Source organism: Lathyrus oleraceus, chromosome 4 (assembly GCF_024323335.1).
Source record: "Lathyrus oleraceus cultivar Zhongwan6 chromosome 4, CAAS_Psat_ZW6_1.0, whole genome shotgun sequence".
NCBI classification, from domain to species: Eukaryota; Viridiplantae; Streptophyta; class Magnoliopsida; order Fabales; family Fabaceae; genus Lathyrus; species Lathyrus oleraceus.
In genome coordinates this window covers 98439049-98462599 of record NC_066582.1, presented here as the reverse complement: position 1 = coordinate 98462599, position 23551 = coordinate 98439049, and the positions used below count along the sequence as shown (strand labels likewise).

The window sequence follows — 23551 nt, the reverse complement described above, 5'->3', positions numbered from 1 at the left end:
ATCTTCGCGCTCCCAAGTCAAGCTCTCACCAGCTGGACCTCCCCAAACAACTTTCACTAGAGCAATCTTCTTACCTCTCAGGGTCTTCTCTTCTCGGTCATCTATCCGAATTGGCAACACCTCAACGGTCAAATTATCTCTCACCTGGATATCATCCAACTGAACAACATGCGAAGGATCCGCAATATATTTTCTCAACTGAGATACATGAAACAGTTCTTTCAGTCTGACCATCAGTCTGAGGATGATAAGCTGAACTCAACCTCAACTTAGTCCCCAACGCTTTCTGCAAACTTTCCCAAAATCTAGAAGTAAATCTGGGATCTCTATCAGACACAATACTGGATGGAATACCGTGCAGCCTCACTATCTCTTCAATATACAACTCCGCCAACTTCTCTAAAGAGTGATTAATCTTCATCGGCAAGAAATGCGCCGACTTAGTCAATCGATCCACAATCACCCAAATAGAATCATTACCTTTCACCGTCCTCGGCAATCCCGTCACAAAATCCATGGAAATGCTATCCCACTTCCATTCAGGAATCTTCAAAGGTTGCATCATACCTGCCGGTTTCTGATGTTCAATCTTTGACTTCTGACAAGTCAAACAGGCATACACAAACTTAGCAACATCTCTTTTCATACCAGCCCACCAAAACAGCTTCTTCAAATCTTGATACATTTTAGTTGCACCTGGATGGATACTCAATCCACTCCTATGGCCCTCTTCAAGAATACTCTTTTTCAATTCAGACACCTCAGGAACACAAACTCTACCTTTAAATCGCAGGATGCCATTCTCATCAATCTCAAAATTACCACCATTACCCTGGTTAACCATAGTAATATGATCAACTAGAGCGACATCAACTTGCTGACCATTCCGAATATCTTCCAGAATTCCACTAGTCAACTTCAGCATACCCAACTTTACACTACCAGCGGAAACTTCACAACCCAAACTCATATCACGGAACTGTTCAATTAACTCAAGTTCCCGAACCATCATCATAGACATATGTAGAGACTTCCTACTCACGCATCCGCAACTACATTAGCCTTACCGGGATGATAACTCAATTCGAAGTCAAAATCCTTCAGTAATTCTAACCACCTTCTCTGCCTCATATTTAACTCTTTTTGATCAAACAGATACTTCAGACTCTTGTGATCACTGAACACTTCGAATCTGGAACCATACAGATAATGCCTCCACATTTTCAACACAAATACAACAGCTGCAAGTTCTAGATCATGCGTAGGATAATTCCTCTCATGAACTTTCAACTGTCTAGAAGCATAAGCTACAACCTTACCATTCTGCATCAAAACACCACCAAGACCCATCAAAGAGGCATCACAATAAACAACGAAGGACTCACCAGGATTAGGCAAGGTCAACACTGGAGCACTGGTCAACCGCCTCTTCAACTCAACAAAACTCGCTTCACAAGCTGCATCCCACACATACACTTGACCCTTCTTAGTCAACTGCGTCAACGGCAATGCCAACTTAGAGAAGCCCTCAATAAATCTGCGATAATAACCAGCTAACCCCAGAAAACTGCGTATCTCAGTAGCAGACTTCGGAGTCTCCCACTGTAATACAGCATCAACTTTAGCCGGATCAACAGAAATCCCACCACTCGAAATCACATGGCCAAGGAAACTCACTTCCTTCAACCAGAACTCACATTTAGATAATTTTGCATATAATTTCTTTTCTCTTAACACCTGCAAAACAATTCTCAGATGTCCTGCATGCTCTTCTTCCGTCTTAGAATATATCAATATATCATCTATGAACACCACAACAAAATTATCAAGGTACGGATGAAATATACGATTCATATATTCCATAAACACACCTGGAGCATTAGACACACCGAACGGCATCACAGTGTATTCATAATGACCATACCTCGTACGGAAAGCAGTCTTCGCAATATCCCCTGACTTCACTCGGATCTGATGATAACCCGACCGCAAATCAATCTTACTGAAAACATGAGCTCCAACCAACTGGTCCATCAAATCATCAATCCTCGGCAATGGATACCGATTCTTGATAGTCACCTTATTCAACTGCCGATAATCGACACACAACCTCATCGTACCTTCTTTCTTCTTCACTAACAATACTGGTGCCCCCCAAGGAGAAACACTTGGACGCACAAACTTCTTCTCAAGCAATTCTTCAAGTTGCTTCTTCAATTCAACTAATTCAGTTGCCGACATTCTATAAGGAGACATCGACACCGGACTCGTACCTGGTACTAAGTCAATGGTAAATTCGACTTCCCGTTCTGGAGGTAATTCACTTACATCCTCCGGAAACACATCCTGAAATTCACAGACAACAGGCAAATCTACACTCACCACTTTCTTATCCGATTGCAGAGACGCAAATAAAGCGAATATCTGAGCTTCATCTTTCACAAATTCCCCCACCTGCCTAGCAGATAGAAATCTTGCCTCATCATTCTCACCAACTTCAGAAAACCGCACCGTCTTCCTATAGCAGTTGATAAACACGCCATAGAATTCTAGCCAATTCATTCCCAGAATAATATCAATTTGGTGCAAGGGTAAGCACACCAAATCAACCACGAACTCTCTCTCAAAGATCGTCAAATGACAACCTCGACAGACAACAGAAGTTTTCACAGAACCATTAGCAGGAGTATCTATCACCATACTTCCGCCTAGGGATGACATAATCACACCAATCCTGGTCGCACACTCATACGAAATAAACGAATGAGTAGCACCAGTGTCAACAATGGCAAGCAATTCAACATTATTAATCAAGCAAGTACCTTTAATCAGATTATCTTCTTTAGGAGTTTCAGTCCCACTCAGAGCAAACACCCTACCAGTAGTATGAGCTGCAGTAGCCGCCTTCTTCGGTTTCGAGCACTGCGAACTGATATGGCCTTTCTCGCCACAATTAAAACATGTCGGACCAGCATCCTTACATTCAGTAACTCTATGACCAGCCTGACCGCATCGGAAACATCTCAGCACTTTCTTGGTACAGCTATCAGCACGGTGGCCTGGCTCGCCACACCTGAAACATTTACCAGCTATGGAAGATCCTCCCCCACTTGGCTTCTTCTCATCTACCACTTTCTGTTTACCTTTACCATTCGGAGATGTATAAGGACTACCACGATCCTTATTCTTCTTCTCACTCAGACTCTTGTAGTGAGCAGTCCTAGCCTTGCTATCTTCATCAAATATCCGGCACTTATTAACCAGTGTAGGAAACCTACGAATCTCCTGGTAACCAATGCCTTGTTTGATCTCTGGACGCAACCCATTCTCAAACTTGACACACTTGGATTCCTCAGCATCAGCATTATTATAATGAGGGCAATACTGCACCAGCTCTTCAAACTTCGAAGCGTAATCAGCAACAGACATGTTACCCTGCTTCAGTTCTAGAAATTCCATTTCCTTCTTACATCGCACATCAGCAGGAAAATATTTCTCTAGAAAGGCCGTCTTGAACCTTTCCCAAGTCATCTCAGCACCTGGTACTGCAATTCTCTGGCGAGTGTTATCCCACCAGTTTTCAGCCTCTTCAGATAACATATGCGTACCAAACTGCACCTTCTGTGCTTCAGTACACGTCATCACCCGGAAAATCTTCTCAATTTCCTTCAGCCAAATCTGAGCACCATCTGGATCATAGCGCCCCTTGAATGTAGGAGGGTTATTCTTCAGAAACCTTCCCAAATTCCTAAACTCGTCGACCGGCGGATTCTGCTGCGCCTGCATAGCCTGCGCCATAGCCGTCAAAGCCTCAGCAATCGCACGGTCATTTTCTCCAGCCATACTCTGCACCACACAACCACAACCGTTAAATATCAACAGTGTCATTTACACAAATCGACCAACAGGGAAAACCTCACATTATGACTCGACTGGACTGACAATGCTCTGATACCACTAATGTAACACCCTTCTACCCCAAACGACATATTTTAAATAGATTATCAGAGTACAACATGTAGAAGAGTTTACATTTCTTAAAACATAACACCTATCGCATCACAACATAAATCATATTATTTATTTTTAGTTAAAACTTCGCAGCGGACAACAACATAAATATTATAAAAATGTTTCAACATTATCTCGACAAATTAGTCATCATAAACAACGTAAATAATAATAATAATTTAGCTATCGAATCCCATAATCCCCGGTGTCACATGACCAGAGCATTTGACTCGACTCTGTAGAATAACTCTACACTTATTCTTCGAACCTCAACAATAGCTACTCCACTTTATCTGCACATTGCTCATCATAGATGAACATAAACACATGCAGAAGGGGTGAGAATTACATTATTAATAATAATATAACGACAGAAATATAAACATAAATATATTTCACACATGCCAACACAATTCATCATAATCATCATAATCCATAAACTCATGAACATCAACAACACAACACATCAAATGCAATGCACGCACCCATGCATGACTCAACACGACTCGGTATACCCATTTTGTGACCAACTACAGGATCACCACTCCCAGATTCATCACCATAGAATCCGAGTTCCCCGTAAGGAACCAAGCCTCTCAACAAGCCCGGAGTCAACAACATCATTGGAACTCAGTCCGTTCATCACTAGGCATCGGCCTTTCATGAATGCATGCACACCAAGCATTCATCATAATCAACATAGCAACAACAGCATCATATAGTCATGTTATCATCATCATTAACACATTCTATCATAAGAGCATATCACATCATGCCACATAATCAAACACAGTATTATCGCACTCTACTAATATCTATACCACTCAAAGCAACGGGAATTGATCCCCCGTATACTATGCATCAGCTAAGTTACCTCGCTCAGCCTAAACAACCGAAACTGCACAACAACAGCCAGGAAAGACCACAAGTCTGCCCGTACGCGTATTGCCCATGCTCATACGCGTATTGCCCATGCTTGGCCAAATCCATACGCGTATTGGCCATTCCCATACGCGTATGCTACGCGTATCACTTCCCCATACGCGTACCACCAGAGACCATTTCACGTTCAAAATTCCATCTTCCTCCTCCATACGCGTATTGCCTAGCGCCATACGCGTACCAGCCATCTCATACGCGTATTGCCTAGTGCCATACGCGTATGACCAGAAACCAGATTTCCAGATCTGCAATGGCTCCATCTGCTACGAGATCTATCCAAATTCATCCTTCCACAGTCCAAATTTCGCACAAACTCACTCATATCATCTAATACAATTAGTCTCCTATTCGATTTCACAAATCCTAACATCATTGCATATAATTTCTACGGATTACTTCGATTAAAATCCTAATTTCGTTCATCCAATATTTCACCATTTTCAGCATATTATTGTTTAATAAGGTTTAGACCCCTTACCTCTTTGGATTGAAGGAAGCTCCGAGAAATCTTTGGCCTTTTCCTCTTCCTTCTCTTTCTCTTCAGCGTTTCCCTTTTCCTCTGACTCTGAGACACAATACGTGAAAACCAACTCTGAGTTCTCCTTTTGACCTTTTTCTATCCAATTTCCACTTTTACCCTTCCACTCTTCATATTCCACTTATTTTATTATTTAATTATTATTAAAATAAATAACACTTATAATAATAATAATAATAATAATAATAATTCCCAATATTATTTAATAATTCCTTTTTACCTTCAAATAATCATATTAAATAATATTTAAATTATTCTAACGATAATCGGGGTGTTACATAATGCGAGTCAATGTTTGAAGTCATAATCACAACACAATTTGTGAAGCTAACAGTCCTTCCTTGAGAATCAGTAATTCGCCCATCATCCAACAATTGCAACAAAATATTGAAGACACCTTAATGTACTCACTCTTATCGATTCTAGCAAGAGCATTTTCCGTGTTAATCAAGTAATTGGCCAAAGCCTTGCCAAGCTCCGTTTTGCCAACAACGACCGGACCCATGAACATAAAACTTGCAATTGGCCTGTTTCGGTCAGACAATCCAGCCCTTGAACGGCAAATTGCATCAGCCATAGATTTTACAGCAATGACCAATCACCTTTTTATGAAGAACCTGTTCCAGCAAAACCAACATTTCTCTATCTGTTTGTTGCAGGTTTGATAGTGGTATACCAGTCCATTTGCTTACAATCTCAGTACTATTCAGGTCAGTGACCTCTTCACGAAGAAAAGACTGTCCGGAGTTTTGTAAATCAACTAGATTCTTTTCAGCTTCTAATTGGTGCTGAAGGGACATCAAAGTTCCATATTTTAGCTCAGCAGCACGGTTCAGGTCATAATCACGCTCAGCAGCTTCCACCTCTAGGTTGACTCTATCAATCTCTTCTTTGATTGATCTTATCCGAGTCATTAAAACTTTTTCACTGTCCCATTGTTCTGACAATTCTTTCTGCTTCTCTTTAAGTAAACTCAAATCATTTTCAAGCTTACTTAATCTTTCTTTAGAAGCCTTGCCAGTGTCATTTTTCAAAGAGAGTTTTTCCATCTCCAGTTTCAAGACCGCTCTATCTATCTCATCCAATTCTGTAGGCTTAGAGGTGATCTCGATCTTCGGTTTCGCAGCAGCTTCATCGACAAGATCAATAGCTTTGTTGTCTGGTAGGAAATGTTCCATGACGTATCAATCTGCAAGGGCTACGGTTGAAACTAGCGCACTGTCTGATATTTTGACTCCATGATGCAATTCATAGTGCTCACGCAACCCTCGGAGAATGGATATTGTATCTTCAACAGATGGTTGACAGCAAAATACTTGTTGAAATCTAAGCTCAAGTGCAGGATCCTTCTCAATGTATTTTCTATATTCATTCAATGTAGTTGCTCCTATATATTGAAGTTCCCCCCTTCCAAGCATTGGATTCGTCGGGTTTCCAGCATCCATTGCACCACTTGTAGCTCCTGCACCAACAACAGTGTGTATTTCATCAATAAACAAAATTATTTGCCCATTTGATACTGTAACTTCCTTCAGGACAGCTTTCAACCTTTCTTCGAAATCTCCATGAAACTTGGCACCAGCAACCAATGAACCCATATCAAGGGAGATCAACTTCCTGTTCTTCAATGGCTTTGGAACATCTCCACGCACTATACGTTGTGCTGGTCCTTCAGCAATTGCAGTTTTCCCCACACCAGGTTCACCAATAATAACTGGATTGTTCTTTGTTCATCTTGACAATATCTGGATACAGCGCCGAATTTCATCATCTCAACATATGACAGGATCAAGCTTTCCGCGGCTAGCAAGTTCAGTCAGGCTGTTTCCATACTTGTCCAATGCTTCATATTTCCCCTCAGAATTTTGATCAGTTACTCTTTGATTTCTGCTAATAGCCTGTACAGCATCCTTCAAAGTCTTCTCACTAAGCTAGCAAACTTCTTATCCCAATGAAATGCTAGCAAATGGTGTTCCACAGACACATATTCATCACCCATTTCTTTCTCGTGCCTTTGAGAGTTGTCAAAAATGGAGCTCAGATGCGAACCAACAATAGGATCAGAAGTGTCACCTGTAACCTTAGGTTGTTGAGCTATAAAGTTATCAGTAGTTTGTAGAACTGATGTGTTGTCTAACCTTGTTTGAATAAAAAGACCATGTCGACTAATTAAATTGTCCTCAAACTCGTGTTTAGTAGAATCTATATACCGGTAATTGTTGTTTTTTGGGTCTAATGTTTGTCCTGAGTTGTATGCGAACGGTTTTGTAAGCAAGTTAACTCAATTTTTTAACTTGAGAGTTTGACCACTACTAGATGCAAATTAATACTATCAATTAGTCATTCATACATAGCTTGAAGATTCAAATAACATTAGAACAAAAAAAAATAGTTTCAACACAAAGGATATATTGAGAAATTAAACATAAAGGATATATTAATAAGTTAAACAATATTTTTAATACAACAAGACATCAACTTTATTTCTTACTCTATGCTCCATGGCCTTAAAAAATAAACCATAATACTGAAATAATGGTACCCCAAATTTGCAACAAGGAGAAGAAACCAAAGGTCAGGGCCAATAGAGTCACCTACTGGAATCCTTAATATAAGTGGCATGTCTCTCCGAAAGAAATTTAATCAGGGGATTCTCTACATCAGACTCACTAGTCTCTCGCAGAACAGTAATCTTCTCAGTTCTAGTGATGACCACCACTTTCTCCTTGCGAGTTGAGAGTTCGTTTGCAACAACTGCATGCATCTTGTACTTTTCGAGAGCCGCATTACCCTTATTTAGAAGAATGCTTGAATCTGTCTCTAACTGTCGGCCAAAGAGGAAAGAAAGTTATTATCAACGTGTGAAAATATTTTAGTCATCTTTCTATTTTCGAACATTTGATATTGAAATAGAAAATAGTTTCGCTAATATGAATGCTGCCTAATCAGAAGTTACTACCAAGAGGTATTTTGATGTACGCTATTTTAGATCTCAAATAGTTAAAAATCCTTGGTGGAAAGGATAAATAATGTATTTCCTTTAAGAAACCAGTACTGATTATATTAGTTTATTCTTCTGTAACTGTGGAAAGGGTACTTGATGAATATGCAACCTCATCACATGTAGAGTTAGAGCAAACTCATTTTTACCCATGTTTTTTTTATCAAAACTCAAATTTCAGTATGTTAATAAGTGCACTCAAGGTTTATCAAAATGGTAAAGTTCCATATAGAATTCTAAAACTAAAAAGAAATTGTTTTTTTCTCCTTAGTTTTTCAAGAAATGCCATTAATACCTTGAAAGATATGCAGAAAGCCAGAGGAGCCCAGTTTTCCCTAAGCACTGACAACATTTTCGGCACTTGAACAAGTTTAACGTCCAACAGGTGAGATCCTGACTGAATTTTGTGCTCCACCTGCAAGTTTAACATGAAACAAGAAAGTAGAAGGAATTCTTAAAAGCTATTGCATTACAAGTTTATGTGACATTCTCTGTAAACTAAGGCCAAGTTTTCGAAACACAAATTCCATCTTAGATACAAGCAATTCTGAAAAATTCTTCAAACGATAAATCTGTTGTTTCGTAACCAATTACATAATCATTTTAAGCAAGATTAAAGTCATACTATTGGCATCATAGCCTTCGTGGAATTATGAACTAATGTATCATATTTATACCATATCCTTCCACGGAACATAATAGTCAGATACTGCAGCAGCAAGATAAAACATTGCACGTGGACCAATGCACCTCATTGACACTGCAATTATCTGCAACATCTGCAAAACAGAGGGCAGTTAGCAGTGACAAATTAGTGCAGAGAAACATACTAGTTTAATGTTAAACACCTACAATTAAACTTTACCATAAAAGAAGGAGCTCTATTTTGCAATATGACGAACAGATGAAATAAAAACCACAATAGTTTAATCCACATCATGGTTGATGTAGTAACCATATAGGAGATTCAAATGTCCTTATCTGTTGATTCAAACAAGACTTACAATTTAGAAACATCGACTAAGCTAACCTGAAGATACTCAAATATGGTGCCGAAAGGAAGTTTTAACAAGTGACCGCCTGCCACTGCCTGCAGCAGATCGGAAACACCAATGAGACTGTAATTAGTTACATTTTGATAAGCTAAAGTCAATGCACAATTATAAAAAGAAACAAAATGAAATTTCATAAACAAAAAAAAGATAAATATGTAAAGCACAAAATCCAATCTATTGAGCATACAGTATGATGATCCACAATAGCCCTCTTCACTGTTTCAGAATAAGCATTCCGAACTGAAATTTAAAAAAACATAATTTAGCAACAAAAAAAACAGTTGATTTTATAAAATAGTAATACAAGAACAAATCGAAGTATGCATATTAGTTAAGTACGAGATAGTCAATGAGGTAGAAATCTTTGAGTAGCATTCATCTGAGGAGTATGGGGGAAAAAAACTTTGTTTGAAGAAATCATATCGGCACACTTTGGTTAGCCTTTGATGAATCATGATGAAGAGTAAGACTCATCTAGAATAATATTTGCTCACGAGACACTTAATATCATCATACCATACAACATTAATAGCATACTATGAAGCACAGACAGCCCGAACACGACACCGACACGGCAACACCGGTAATAATTTGAAAAAATGAATCAACTAAACGTAATCACAAGTGTCGGTGTAGGTGTCCGACACAGACACAAACACACCATTTTTTGGAGGTGTCGGTGCTACATAGATAGCATATTAACACATTGTCAAATATGATCTCTAATGTGAACAACTGCTCATGCGATTATAGGCACTAGTTATCATTTTATGGCATGAGAGGAGGAGAAAACAGAGACTGAAAACCTTGAATATCTAAGTCGTTGGTGGGCTCGAAGCATTCAATTAAGGGATCATCAGGAAGGGATCTGCAAAATGGCTGGAAACTTCCCCTGCATAAATATCCATTGGTAATCAACACAGAAAACATAAGAAAAGGCTAATAGAAGGGCAAGAAATTTACCTACGACATAGAAAGATGACAGCATATCCAGCCTTCAGAAAGTACCTGCAAGACAACCATGGACCTATTCTTCTCAAAAGAACAGAAATGAATATTTACTAGTTTATTTCAAGAAAAACAAGGCAAGTGCATCATCGTACTCGGTGGATGTGGCCCCTCTATGACCTGAACTGAAGTTGTCAACATAGCGGACACACCGTTGCTCCAATGGAGCCGTGGTACCACCAGAAGTCACACAGACAATTCTCCTAGCTTCCCCATTTTCTGGGGTCGCAAGAACCACCACACATCATTTAAAAGGGAAGCAACACAAAAATAAATATACAGATTTGAATGGTGTAGTAGAAGCTGACTTACCCGATGATGAAGAATTACGTTGAATGAATTGATTCAATTTTTGAGTTATATCATGACTGTTGTGGAGAGGAGGAGCAGAGTCAAAAAAGGCTTTGACCTGTGTTTCAAGGGTTTGCTCCACATCTTCAGATCTGTTTGCAGCATCCATCAAAATCTCCCTACATTTATTTGCCATTTACACCAAACCAATCAATCATTATCATAAATTATATGTGATGTGAACCCATCCATGCAGAGATGACACCTGGACTCATCAGTCTCACACTATACTCAGAACCAGTGGTATATCCACGATCCTGAGTCAGTGAGGGTGAATGATTTAAATTTAATTAATATTACAAAATGAAAATAAAGACATTAATGTTAAAATCATAAAATGAATGTCCAGACATATGTGTCAACATCGCATAACTTCTTTTAAATGACTAAAGCACGCACGGGTCTTTTTTGTTAACTTCCTTCAAACACAAAAGTAAATAAAGGACGCATCCAATTTAGAATGTGTTCAATCATTATATATTTGATAATATAATGTGGAAAGACTAAAAGAAACCCAATTAGTATGCTATTGTAAAACAAGTAAGGTCTGCTTAATTTTGTTACCACAAGTGGTGAACTATTGTTTACAAAGAAACATTGTTCAAAATTTATTTTTCCCCAGTGATCGACAAAGCTCACAAGTAACAACAAAACCAGGTAGCAAAGATGCCAAAGAGGTTTCAAACATACCCTTAGCATAGCATCAAATAGCATCATATGCAAGGTACAGCTCCAACACATTTATTTGATTATGGGAATATTATAGTGGAAATAGTGAAAATAGAGTATATAATAACAGCATAGTTCAAGGGTTTAATATTTCCAATACTTTTCCTCTGTCTTTCAATTCAAATGCGAAAATATCATTTGAACTACTACTGTCATTGATGAAAATAACAAACTACTGCCACTAGAGCTGTCAATTTAGGGGGCCAATAAATTTGAGCCCCAACCCACTTAATGAGGGGGCGTAAAAAAGTCCAAGAATAATGAGCCCCTAAATATATAGGCCCCAAGGCCCCATAATTTAGAAGGGGGGCACATGGCCCCAAATCAAATATTAATAATTTTTTCAAAAACAAAATATTAATTTCAAAAAATAAAATTTTCAAAATAAAAAAGAAATAAACAAATTTAGAAAAAAGTTTTTTCAAAAAAAAAAACTAGTATAAAAACAACTTTTTGTCTTAAAATCATCTTAATAAACTTTAAATTCATGCATATTAAATTTTAAAAATCTCTAAAATACATTAAACTCAAATATTACTTCGTAATTTTTGGTTTGTTACCATCACTGACCATATAGATGGAACCTTTTAAAAAGTATGAGGGTTGTTTCATGTGTATCATAATCTGTTTCAAAAAGTTCACAGAAAAATTTCTTCACAATTTTTTTTACAACCATGCGACAAGATATTAGTGCATAAAGATTAATATATATATATAAGTGCACAGAGACCACCTGTAGCTGAAAAACATAAAAACCATATCAAATGAAGAACATATCAATTAGACACAACACATAAAGACCATGTCACATAATGAGAACTAATGGTTTATCACCTATGAAACACAAACACGCCGAACACGACCCCGACACTGACACCAATAATAATTTTAAAAAATGAATAAATTTAATGTAATCACAAGTGTCTTGCAGGTGTCTGACTCGGACACGGACACGGACACACCTTTGGGTGCTACATAGTTTATCACGCAAAGACCATATCAAATCTTGCAGCAAAACCTTCTATATAGAAGAAAAAAATGGTTCCCACGTAAAGACTACACATGTAAAATTGATACTCCAATACATGTGTGGCTTCAATATCTTAATATTTAATTTCAATACATCCACGATAAAAAAAATTCAAAACTCATTGTTGCGTGACTTTAATGCAATAGGCATGTCACAGTCATGGCAACGAGCTAAGCAGAACACACAAACATAAAAAAATTAATCTTGTGAAACTCGTTGAGGCATTTTCACAAACAGCTTGTGAGTGCACATATTAAACATCTCTAATCTTATTTGTTCAGATAACATGTCGATTTTGGGACAACTAGATACTATTAAAGAGAGATGGATAGAAAAGAGTACCTCGGTTGAAGAAAAATAGATCTGCGAAGGAGAAGAGAGGAGTGCGGTGTAAAGGGGTTAACGGCGGCGCTAACGGTGGTTACTGAACGGGAAAGGAGATGAAGTTTGCTGATGGAAACTAGATGAACGGTGGTTGCATTTTTACTCTTTTTCAATACCTATATCTATATATTAGGCCTCTTCGCAGTTGTGTATTTTTTTCTTTTGGCTAATAAATTCATCTAATTTGCTTGCATTTAACACCTCATTAGTAGTTTCAAATTTGAAAATGGAGCAAACAGTTAATTATGATTCCTAGGACATTGTATTAGTCCCTAACGCTAATGAAACTACATTGAAATCCGTTGTCATTTCATTTGTGTCTTTTTTTAGCCAATGTTAACTTTAGCTTTTGAGTTTGTGTTACATTTTCTTCGAAGAGGGTCTCAACCAAACCAAGTTTATATTGTTTTAAAAAATTAATTTTGATTTAAAAAATTAATTTTGTTTTAAAGATTTTTTAAATGTAAATTATAATTAAACAAATCATTTCCATCGAATTGAGTCTACTATGATAACGATGTACCTAAAATAGAGAATGATCGGTTTTTTGATTAACCAGAAAATTACAAAGTAAAGGAAAAATGAGAAGAAAGGAGAAAAACAATTCAAAGTGGTTAAAAAACTAGATTCTTGATCCAATTACACATTAAAGAACAATGTTTATAATTGAATCTCAATCACACAACTTTCTCACTTTGATTAGGATTATCATAGAGATTGATGGTGAAGTGAGAACTAGTATGTTATTTATAAGAAAACTAAACCTTAACTTTCAACTAACATACTAAACCACTGGCCCAACAAACTGACTCAATTCGACATACTAACTTATATATTAAACTAACATATTCCGACAGCTATATAGCTCTTCGACTTCGACAAAACTCTTCAACTTCGACAAAGTTTGCTACAACACTAGCTTATCACCCATAAGCTATAAATTTTCACCATGTAACAAACTCTGAACCACAAAAATTAACTAGTTGTCATCATTCAGTCCTATCAGCTGCATACAGTGGGAAAACTTGCAACTTGACAATATCTTGGTGATCATATCACCGACATTATCATCATTCGAAACCTTCATCACATGGACTTCTCCATTATTGATTATCTCTCTGACGAAATGCAACCTCACATTGATGTGCTTGATTCGCTCATGATAGGTTGAATTCTTCGACATGTGTATTTCAATTTGACTATCACATTTGACAGTGATGGCTGGACCTTGAAGTTTAGCTCCTTAACAAAACCTCCAAGCCATAATGTTTCTTTCATAGCTTTAGTGAGGGCAATATACTCCGCTTCAGTGGTTGATAAGGCAACAACCTTCTAAATGTTTCTTTCCAACTGATTGTTGTGTCAAACATAGTGAACACATATACAAAAATATATTTTCTGGAATCCATACAACCTGCATAATCAGAGTCGACAAATCCTTTGATTTCAACTTTGCTATCACCATCACGGGCTCCACCATAAATCCGGAATCTCCTCAGAGACCCATTTATGTATCTTATAATCCACTTCAATGTTTGTCAGTGCGTCTTTCCAGGATTGACCATATACCTGCTTACAAGGCTCACTCGGTATGATATATCTAGCCTCGTACAGACCATAACATACATCACAGAACCTACTATACTAACATATGGAATGCTATTCATATAGCTTATTTCAACTTTAGTACTAAGACTTTAATTCGTACTCACCTTGAATTGAGGATTAGTCGGTGTTACAACAATATTTGAATTTGACATACCAAACTTGTCGAGAATCTTCAGTAGGTATGTCTCTTAATATAAGCATAATCTCGACCGTTTTCTATCTCTCCGGATGTCAATGTCAAAAATCCTAAAGGAAACTCTCATATCCTTCATGTCGAACTCCTTATTGAGTTCAGCCTTCACCTTCATAACATCTCCAACATTGTTGCTTGCAATGAGGATGTCATCCACATAAAGCAACAAAATAACAAATGAATTTTCAGATCGAAATCTAATGTAAACACAATGGTCGAACTAGCTCCTAATGAAACTTGTGTGTGCCATGAACTTGTCGAATCTCTTATTCCATTATCGAGGAGATTGCTTCAGGCCTCATAACGACATATTCATCTTGCACACATAATCTTTCTTTCCCTTTTCTGCATACCCTTCTGGTTGCCTCATCAGTATTGTTTCATCTAGATCACCATACAGGAAGGTTGCCTTCACATCCATTTGTTCAAGTTTTATGTTGAACTTTTCTACCATGGATAACAATATTCTAATGGATTTATGCTTTACAATAGGTGATAACACATCATTGAAGTCGACACCTTCTTTCTGAGTGAACCCCCTAGCAACTAACCTTACCTTAAATCGCTTCAACATCACTCATTTGATTCCTTTTTTAACCTTGAAGATCCACTTACAACTGAGTAATTTGGTCCCTTTAGATCTCTCGATCAGCTCCTAAGTGTTATTATCATGAAGAGATTTAATCTCATCATTCATAGATTTTAGCCATTTAGTATTGTTTCGACTCCTAACAACTTCCTTTTAATCTCTAGGTTCTTCATCAAGGACCTCACTTGCGGAAATTAAGGCAAAAGCTATGAGATATGCATAACCAAGTCTCTGAGGTGGCTTGATGACTATTCTAGACCCATCTCTTGTCAACAGGTAGTCATTTTCAGTCTCCTCGTCTTCATCAATAACTTATGCATCTTCTTCGACTTCATATGGGTTATGCAATTCAACATCAATATGCTCCACCTCAACGGGAATCTCTTCCTGTTCCATCTCATATTCAAATATCTCTGCATTTCAACCAACATCGTCAATTTTCTTGAAAGTCGTCTCTACTTCATTGAAAACTACATCACGACTTGTGATACACCTCTTGTGACCTGGCTCTATACACCACAACCTATAAGCTCTGACTCCTTCAGAGAGAACTCTGTCCATAGAGGAGTTCTTTTTTCAAAGATAACATTTTTGTGAGATACGAGATATCCTATGTTGATTGATTATGAATTATGATTATCAAATTTATATTCATGTATTCATGTATATCTTAGAGAGGTAGAACTTCAGTCCAAAGAGGTCAAGTTCTTAGAGAGAGCTAGTGACGAGGTCCAGTGCTTAGAGAGATCCAATGAAGAGGTCGAGTGCTTAGAGGGTGCCACTAACGAGGTCCAATGTTTAGAGAAAGCCAATAACGAGGTAAAGTTCTCAGAGAGAGCTAGTGACAATCTCATTATTCAGAGAGAATATTTTTTTATAGAGGAATTGGAGATGTAGATAATTTCGTAAAATAACTCAGACATTCAAACTTTTGGTACCACATGTATTTTTAGAGGAGGATTACATTGCATTATACATTTGCATCGTGACCTTGGTTATGTTGTATATAATTATGTGAGAATGATATTTGATATTACTTGTTATGTGAAAACTATCCTTGTTGTTTAATACACCGCTAATATCTGTAAAGTTATTCTCACCCTCGTTTCTTTGTTTGTGGTGCTATGTATTCTCCTCAAGTATAAATAATCAGTTAGAGGAGTAGCTACTGTTGATTTGGAGGATGACATTGAGGTCTCTCCATTTACATTGATGTTTTCTGCGTTATTTAGTTTTTGTCGATGTTATGATATGTAACACTAGGTTTGAGATGTTTTCGTTATTGTTATGATGTCGTTGTTTTGGATTATTTATTTAACCAAACATTTTATTTCGCCGAGACAATTTTAAAGTATGTTTGAAGTTGAGTTTCGCTGCATGTTATACGTTTTATTTTGAAAGAGTATGTTTGTGAGCATGTGTAGCACCTGGTTTGGAGAAATAATCGTTAATTTATCTTTTATAAAAATATTTTTGGGGTTTTAGGGTGTTACAAACTGGCCTTGACAAAGTACATCAATAGATTATCTTTAATACATTTTTCTCTTTTGTTAATTGTTTCAAAACTAACTCTAAATCACCTTTAATTTCGACTCATTTTGCTCTCATGTCTAAAAGAATCTCAAGGTCCACAATTAAGGCTTCATACTCAGCCTCATTATTAGAGCAAAATTCTTTAATTTTAATTTTAAACTTTGTTGGAATTTCTGTAGGAGATATGATCAGAATTTCAATACCAGTTCCATTCTTGTGTTTGGAACCGTGAAAGTATAATTTCCAAGATTTTAGACCGATAAAATCTTGTGTCACTTCGACTATTGCATGATCAACAAAACAATAAGCAACAACTTGGCCTTTTACAACCTTTAAAGGTGCATATGTTAAAGAATATTCAGTCAAAGCTAAAATCCATTTGCCAATTTGACTATGTAAAATATGTTTTTGCAACATATGTTTAATAACATCAAAGCGGGAGTAGACGAAAACATGATTAGGCTTTATATAATACTTCGATTCAGTACACGAGAAATACAAACATATACATAATTTCTCTATTGGAGTATACCTAGTTTCTGCATCATTTAAAACTCGACTAAGGTAATAAAGGGCTATTTTCGACGCAAGTATCGTCCTCTTGGGCTAACATACTCCCTATTGTCAATTCAGATGCATAAGTGTACAGTTTCATATATCTATTTCTATATTGGAGCTAACATACTCCCTCTTGAGCAACTTTTAATTTAATCAAAAGATTGTTGATGTGATGGTTTCCATTTGAATCCCGCATCTTTTTCAAATGCAATTGTGGCAAACCTCTTTAGAAAATTGATCTTGCACAACAAATATTGAAGTTACTTCTTATTCGATGGTGAACTTGTATTGAATATCGTCTTTGTCTTGTTTTGATTTATTTCTATGCCATTTTTGTGAACCACATTTTAATGAACTCACTTTCAATCTATATTTCCTCATCCTCTCAAAGGACTGCCGAAGATGGTCTAAATGACCATTTTTCAACGAGGATTTCACAACTATATCATCGATGTAAATCTACATAAAGGTTTCAATGAAATCACGGAACATAGTGTTCATTACTCTTTGGTATGTTGCATCATCATTCTTTAGACTAAAAGGCATTATCACATATTCATACGTTCCTAAGGGCCCACGACATCGAAATGCCTTCTCCAACATATCTTGTTAGGCCTATGCTTTGATGATTGGCAACAATTTTGTTAAACACATGTATCACAACAGGGTGTTGAGCAAGATGTTGTGATATATTGATCAAACATCTTTGCAGGTTTTGTTTTACTTCTTGGAAGAATTGTTTTATTATGAGATATCTGAAGATTCTCTTAATATTCAACTATCATATCTGACTGTCCAAGAAGGTTTATTTTAGGAACTCTTGTTTCGTTTCCAGTTATGCACTTGTTTCATAAAAAGGGATGTTGAGACATTTTAAGGAAACATTTGATCATATTTGATTTAATTCTGCAAAAGATTGTGCAGACTGGTTGTCAAAACATTTTAGGAGACATCAGATTGATTATGCATAATAGATGTCAAAATATTTAAGGAGACATCGGATTTAATTTTGCGGAATAAATGTCAAAACATTTAAGGAGACATCAAATTTGATTTGATCAAATATCATGTAGAACAAATGTCAAAATATTTAAGGAGACATCAGATTTGATTTGATCAGATTTGATTTTATTTGATTTGGATATGCTGATTTTTATGCCTAAGCCCATGCTTACCAAAGGCTATTTAAGGAGGACGTTACTAAACCTAATTGACAGAAGAAAGAGCTACACTTGAGCATTGGAAAATTAAGGTTTTAGTTGTTTTTGTTATTTGTGAGTCATTATAGTATCTCCTTGACACTTGAATTGGACTGAGTTTATTGAGTTGTAATTGCGAATCACTAATGAGCTTTTAAGAAAGAGTATATTATGTTTCATTGGAAGTGTGTCTTCTGTTATTTGATTGTTTTCAGTTGTTATCACCGTTGTGTGATTGAAGGGAAGTGAGAGGGTTTTCATATCTAGGAGAGTCTGAGATAGAAATTCCAAAGGTAGTGATTAGGTGATAAGTTTGTAAAACCAGAGGTTATTTAGAACTTCAAACTAATACTATTATATTAGATTTCCTTCCTGGCCTTGATGCCCCAAGATGTAAGTGACGTTGCATTGATTTGGGTTAACAATTGACTTGTGTTATTTGTTTCCTGCTTTTCACACTCTAATTGTTTATGATGTGACATGTCTTGAACCTAGTGTCGTGACATCGTATACGACATCTGTTATCTGCTTACTATTATTATTGTGTGAAGTCCTAATATTAGTGTCGTGACATCACATACGACATATGATATCTGTTTACCAGAATTTTCAATTGGCATCAGAGCAGGCACCCTATTATATTTTGGGTGAGCTCCAGGGAGATACTTTCTGGTACCATGGAATGAGTATTTGTTATCATACCACCCATCTTAGATGGCACCAACTATGACTATTGGAAGGCACATATGGTGGCATTCCTAAAATCTATGGATAGCAAGGCTTGGAACATTGTCATTAAGGGTTGGGGACATCTTGTTATGAAGGACAAAGATAGGAATGATACTACTTACTTGAAGCCTGAAGAGGACTGGTCTAAGGAAGAAGATGAACATGCTCTTAGAAATTCTAAAGCTTTGAATGTTCTATTCAATGGAGTTGACAAAAACATATTCAGGTTAATAAACACATATATTGTGGCTAAAGATGCATGGGAAATTCTCAGAACCACCCATGAAGGCACATCTAAAGTGAAGATGTCTAGACTTCGACTTCTCACTACCATATTTGAGAATCTAAAGATGGAATATGATGAGAGTATTCGTGATTTTCACATGAATGTTCTTGAAATAGCAAATTCATCCAGTGTCTTGGGGGAGAAGATGTTAAAAGAAAAGCTGGTTAGAAAAATTCTCAGGTCCCTACCTAAGAAATTTAACACGAAGGTCACAACTATTGAAGAAGCTCAAGACATTTGCAACATGAGAGTGTATAAGCTTATTGGGTCACTTCAAACTTTTGAATTGGCTATCAGTGATAAATCTGAAAAGAAAAGCAAGAGCATAACTTTTATCTCCAATAATGAGGATGAAGAGGATCAATGTAACATGGAGACTGGTGAAGGAATTTCTAATTCCATTGTGCTTCTTGGGAGGCAATTCAACAAGGTGTTAAAGAAAATGGATAAGAAGTCAAGACCTGGTGTCAAGAACATGTCATTCGACATCAGTAAGAACAATGATTCTCAGAGATAAGCAAGAATAAAAGAAAATCCCAATCAAGGAAAAAGTATTCAATGTCATGAATGTGAGGGTTTTGGTCACATTAGATCATAATGTCCTACATATCTCAAGAAACAAAAGAAGAGTTTGTCTGATGATTCTGAAGGTGAAACTCATGATGAAACTGCTAAGCATCTTATAAGTTTCACTGGTAGATATGAATATGATGAAGATTCTTATGATGAGGAAGCCTCTTATGAAGATTTGGCCTCTTCCTACAAAGAGCTTTGTGTCAGAAGCGAAGAGGTGTGTAAGACAGGAGAAGAGCAAAAGAGAATCATAACTCAACTATAGGCTGAAAAGGAGAAACTTTTATATACTGTCATTGATCTTGAAAATGAGGTAATTCTATTGTCTTCTAAACTTAAAAACATGACCAAATCCATAAGAATGTTAAACAATGGGTCTGATATGCTAGATGAAATTCTTCAAGTTGGAAAAGGGGCTGGAAACTTAAAAGGTATAAGTTTTAATTACCAATATCAAAATAAACAAGGAAAAACCCATGTGACAAAATTTATTCCTCCAGAAAGGACGTATGAGCCCATGATGTTCGACCAAATGATACAACATCTTGCCAGACATCAGGAAACTCAAATTAAAGTCAAGTTTTTTCCTTAGAAATATCATTGATGTGGTAAATATGGACATATAAAGCCTTTATGTTGTAAACTGTATGGTTATCTAAAACATCCAACACATCCTAGGGCTAATCATGTAGATTAAAACTAGAAAGGAGTGGAAACCTAAGGTTGTTCCACATGAAACTACTTTTTCTTCCACATGCCTAATGTCCAAGGAAGATGAAGTCAAGTTGTGGCACCAGAAGCTTGGACATCTGAATCTCAAAGGGATATCTCTTGGTTACTCTATATATAGTAGAGCTTACATGGTATTTAACTATAGAACCAAAGACATGATGGAATCCATTCATGTTGTGGTTGATGATTCAATTATTGTAAAAGGAATTGATGTCGATGAAGATGTTAGAACATCATCTCAGCAGACTGATGCTTCAGAAAATATGGAAGATATTGAGTCAAACATTGAGCCAACAAGGATTGAATCAAATGCTTTTGCTGACATCTGAGTTATTTGTTTTTCTATTTGATTTTGTATGTTTTTTGTGGGCCTTTTCCCTAAATATTGCACCTATGTGTACCATGGTCTGTACATCTAGTTCACATGTTCTGCTACTGCTTTGCTCTATTATTTTGTTGCCACTGATGAATGTCTGCTTGATTTGTCATATTCTGGCTAAAAAGGGGAGTAGACAGTGTAGAGTTGTGATAGTTGTGCTATTGATTTATTTTATTCTTTATGTGAAGGTTGTTTCTTTGAGGGATAGTACGTTTCCTGTGTGACAGGGGAAGTTATTTATGTGTTGCTGATCATGACATTCAGGGGGAGTTTGATTTGTTTGTACCTAGGTTGTCATGTACTTGTTGTTATGTCAAATAAAATGTCTTGACATTTTGTTTCAGAGAATTTTGTTTGTGCTTAGGTTACTGCGTACTTGCTATGATGTCAGACAGAATGTCTGACATTTTGTTTTAGAGAGTTCTGTTTGTGCTCAGGTTGTTGTATACTTGTTGTAATATTAGACAAAATGTATTGACATTTTATTTCTAAAGGAGGCTTGGAGTGTGAGAGTTTATTTCTCTCTATGTCTTTTTTGTGAGGTTGAGTTTCTACTACTTATTTATGTTGCGTGTGCCTCTGATATGTCTTGGTGTTATACCAAGTGTTTGGTTGTTTTGTTTTTGTGCTTGTGATTATTGCTTATGTTTTATCTTTTATCCAGCTATATGCTGCAAAAATTGTTTTAGCCAAAATTTTCTAAAATGGGAGATTGTTAGGTCTGTGCTTTTATGATTGCCAACAATTTTGTTAAAATAAGTATCACAACAAGACGTTGAGCAAGATATTGTGACATGTTGATCAAATATCTTTGCAGGTTTTGTTTTACTTCTTGGAAGACTTATTTTATTATGAGATATCTGAAGATTCTCTGAATATTCAGCTATCATATCTGACTGTCCAAGAATGATTATTTTGGGAACTCTTGTTTCATTTTCAGCGGTGCACTTGTTTCATAAAAAAGGGTGTTGAGACATTTTAAGGAAACATTAAATCATATTTGATTTGATTATGCAGAAGATTGTGCAGATTGGATGTCGAAACATTTAAGGAGACATCAGATTTGATTATGGAGAATGGATGTCAAAACATTTAAGGAGACATCGGATTTGATTCTGCAGAATGAATGTCAAAACATTTAAGGAGACATCAGATTTAATTCTGCAGAATAAATGTCAAAACATTTAAGGAGACATCTAATTTGATTTGATCAAATATTATACGGAAAATATGTCAAAACATTTAAGGAGACATCATATTTGATTTGATCATATTTAATTTGATTTGATTTGTTTTAGATCTGCTGATTTTTATGCTTAAGTCCATGCTTATCAAAGGCTATTTAAAGAGGACGTTACTAAACCTAATTGATAGAAGAAAGAGCTACACTTGGGCGTTGGAAAATTAAGGTTTTAGTTGTTTTTGTTATTTGTGAGTCATTATAGTATCTCCTTGATACTTGAATTGGACTGAGTTTATTTAGTTGTAATTGTGAATCACTCATGAGCTTTTAAGAAAGAGTATATTTTGTTTCATTGGAAGTGTGTCTTTTGTTATTTGATTATTTTCAGTTGTTATCGTTGTTGTGTGATTGAAGGGAAGTGAGAGGGGTATCATATCTAGAAGAGTCTTAGATAGAAATTCCAAGGGTAGTGATTAGGTAAGAAGTTTGTAAAACTAGAGGTTGTTTAGAACTTCAAACTAATACTATTATATTGGATTTCCTTTCTGACTTGGATGCTCCCAGATGTAAGTGACGTTGCACCGAATTAGGTTAACAATTGACCTGTGTTAGTTACTTCCTATTTTTCACACTATAATTGTTTCTGATGTGACATGTCCTGAACCTACATTATATAGGACATCTGTATTTGCTTACTATTATTGTTTTGTGAGGTCCTGATATTAGTGATGTGACATCGCATACGACATCTGATATCTGCATACCAGAATTCTCACATCTTCTGCTACAATGAATATTTGGTTATACCCTGAATAACCATCTAAAAGACTTAAATATTTAAATCCTGCTGCTTAATCAACCAAAATTTATGCAACAAACATTGTATATCCATCTTTTTGAGTAAGAGTAATTAAATCTCTAAAGTTTATATAAACTCTAA

At 36.4% G+C, this 23551-nt stretch overlaps 1 protein-coding gene and 1 pseudogene across 2 annotated transcripts; both read right to left on the bottom strand.

Moving 5' to 3' along the window:
* Positions 1–5338: 5338 nt before the first annotated feature.
* LOC127136180 (chaperone protein ClpB3, mitochondrial-like) lies at positions 5339–7994 on the bottom strand (annotated as a pseudogene).
* Positions 7901–13383, bottom strand: LOC127073661 (phosphopantothenate--cysteine ligase 2). Of its 2 annotated transcripts, none has more exons than XM_051014837.1 (10): positions 13008–13383; positions 10868–11163; positions 10651–10774; positions 10511–10555; positions 10354–10439; positions 9735–9787; positions 9523–9582; positions 9170–9271; positions 8788–8907; positions 7901–8315 (listed from the first exon to the last, which is right to left on the bottom strand). In XM_051014837.1, exons 2-10 carry the CDS (start codon positions 11040–11042, stop codon positions 8082–8084), a joined length of 999 nt encoding a protein of 332 aa, XP_050870794.1. In that variant the 5' UTR covers positions 11043–11163; positions 13008–13383; the 3' UTR covers positions 7901–8081. The 2 variants fall into 2 exon arrangements, with proteins under 2 accessions (XP_050870794.1, XP_050870795.1); XM_051014838.1 differs by having other exon boundaries at positions 10868–11025; positions 13008–13380.
* Between the last annotated feature and the right edge of the window lie 10168 nt (positions 13384–23551).

Bases quoted from the DNA above. Each gene is read 5' to 3' on its own strand.
- LOC127073661 (XM_051014837.1), bottom strand. From the start codon at position 11,042: ATGGCAAATAAATGTAGGGAGATTTTGATGGATGCTGCAAACAGATCT. The intron at 10,775-10,867 runs GTAAGTCAGCTT...TTGCGACCCCAG, and splicing joins ACGTAATTCTTCATCATCGG to AAAATGGGGAAGCTAGGAGA. The intron at 10,440-10,510 runs GTAAATTTCTTG...ATATTTATGCAG, and splicing joins GTCATCTTTCTATGTCGTAG to GGGAAGTTTCCAGCCATTTT.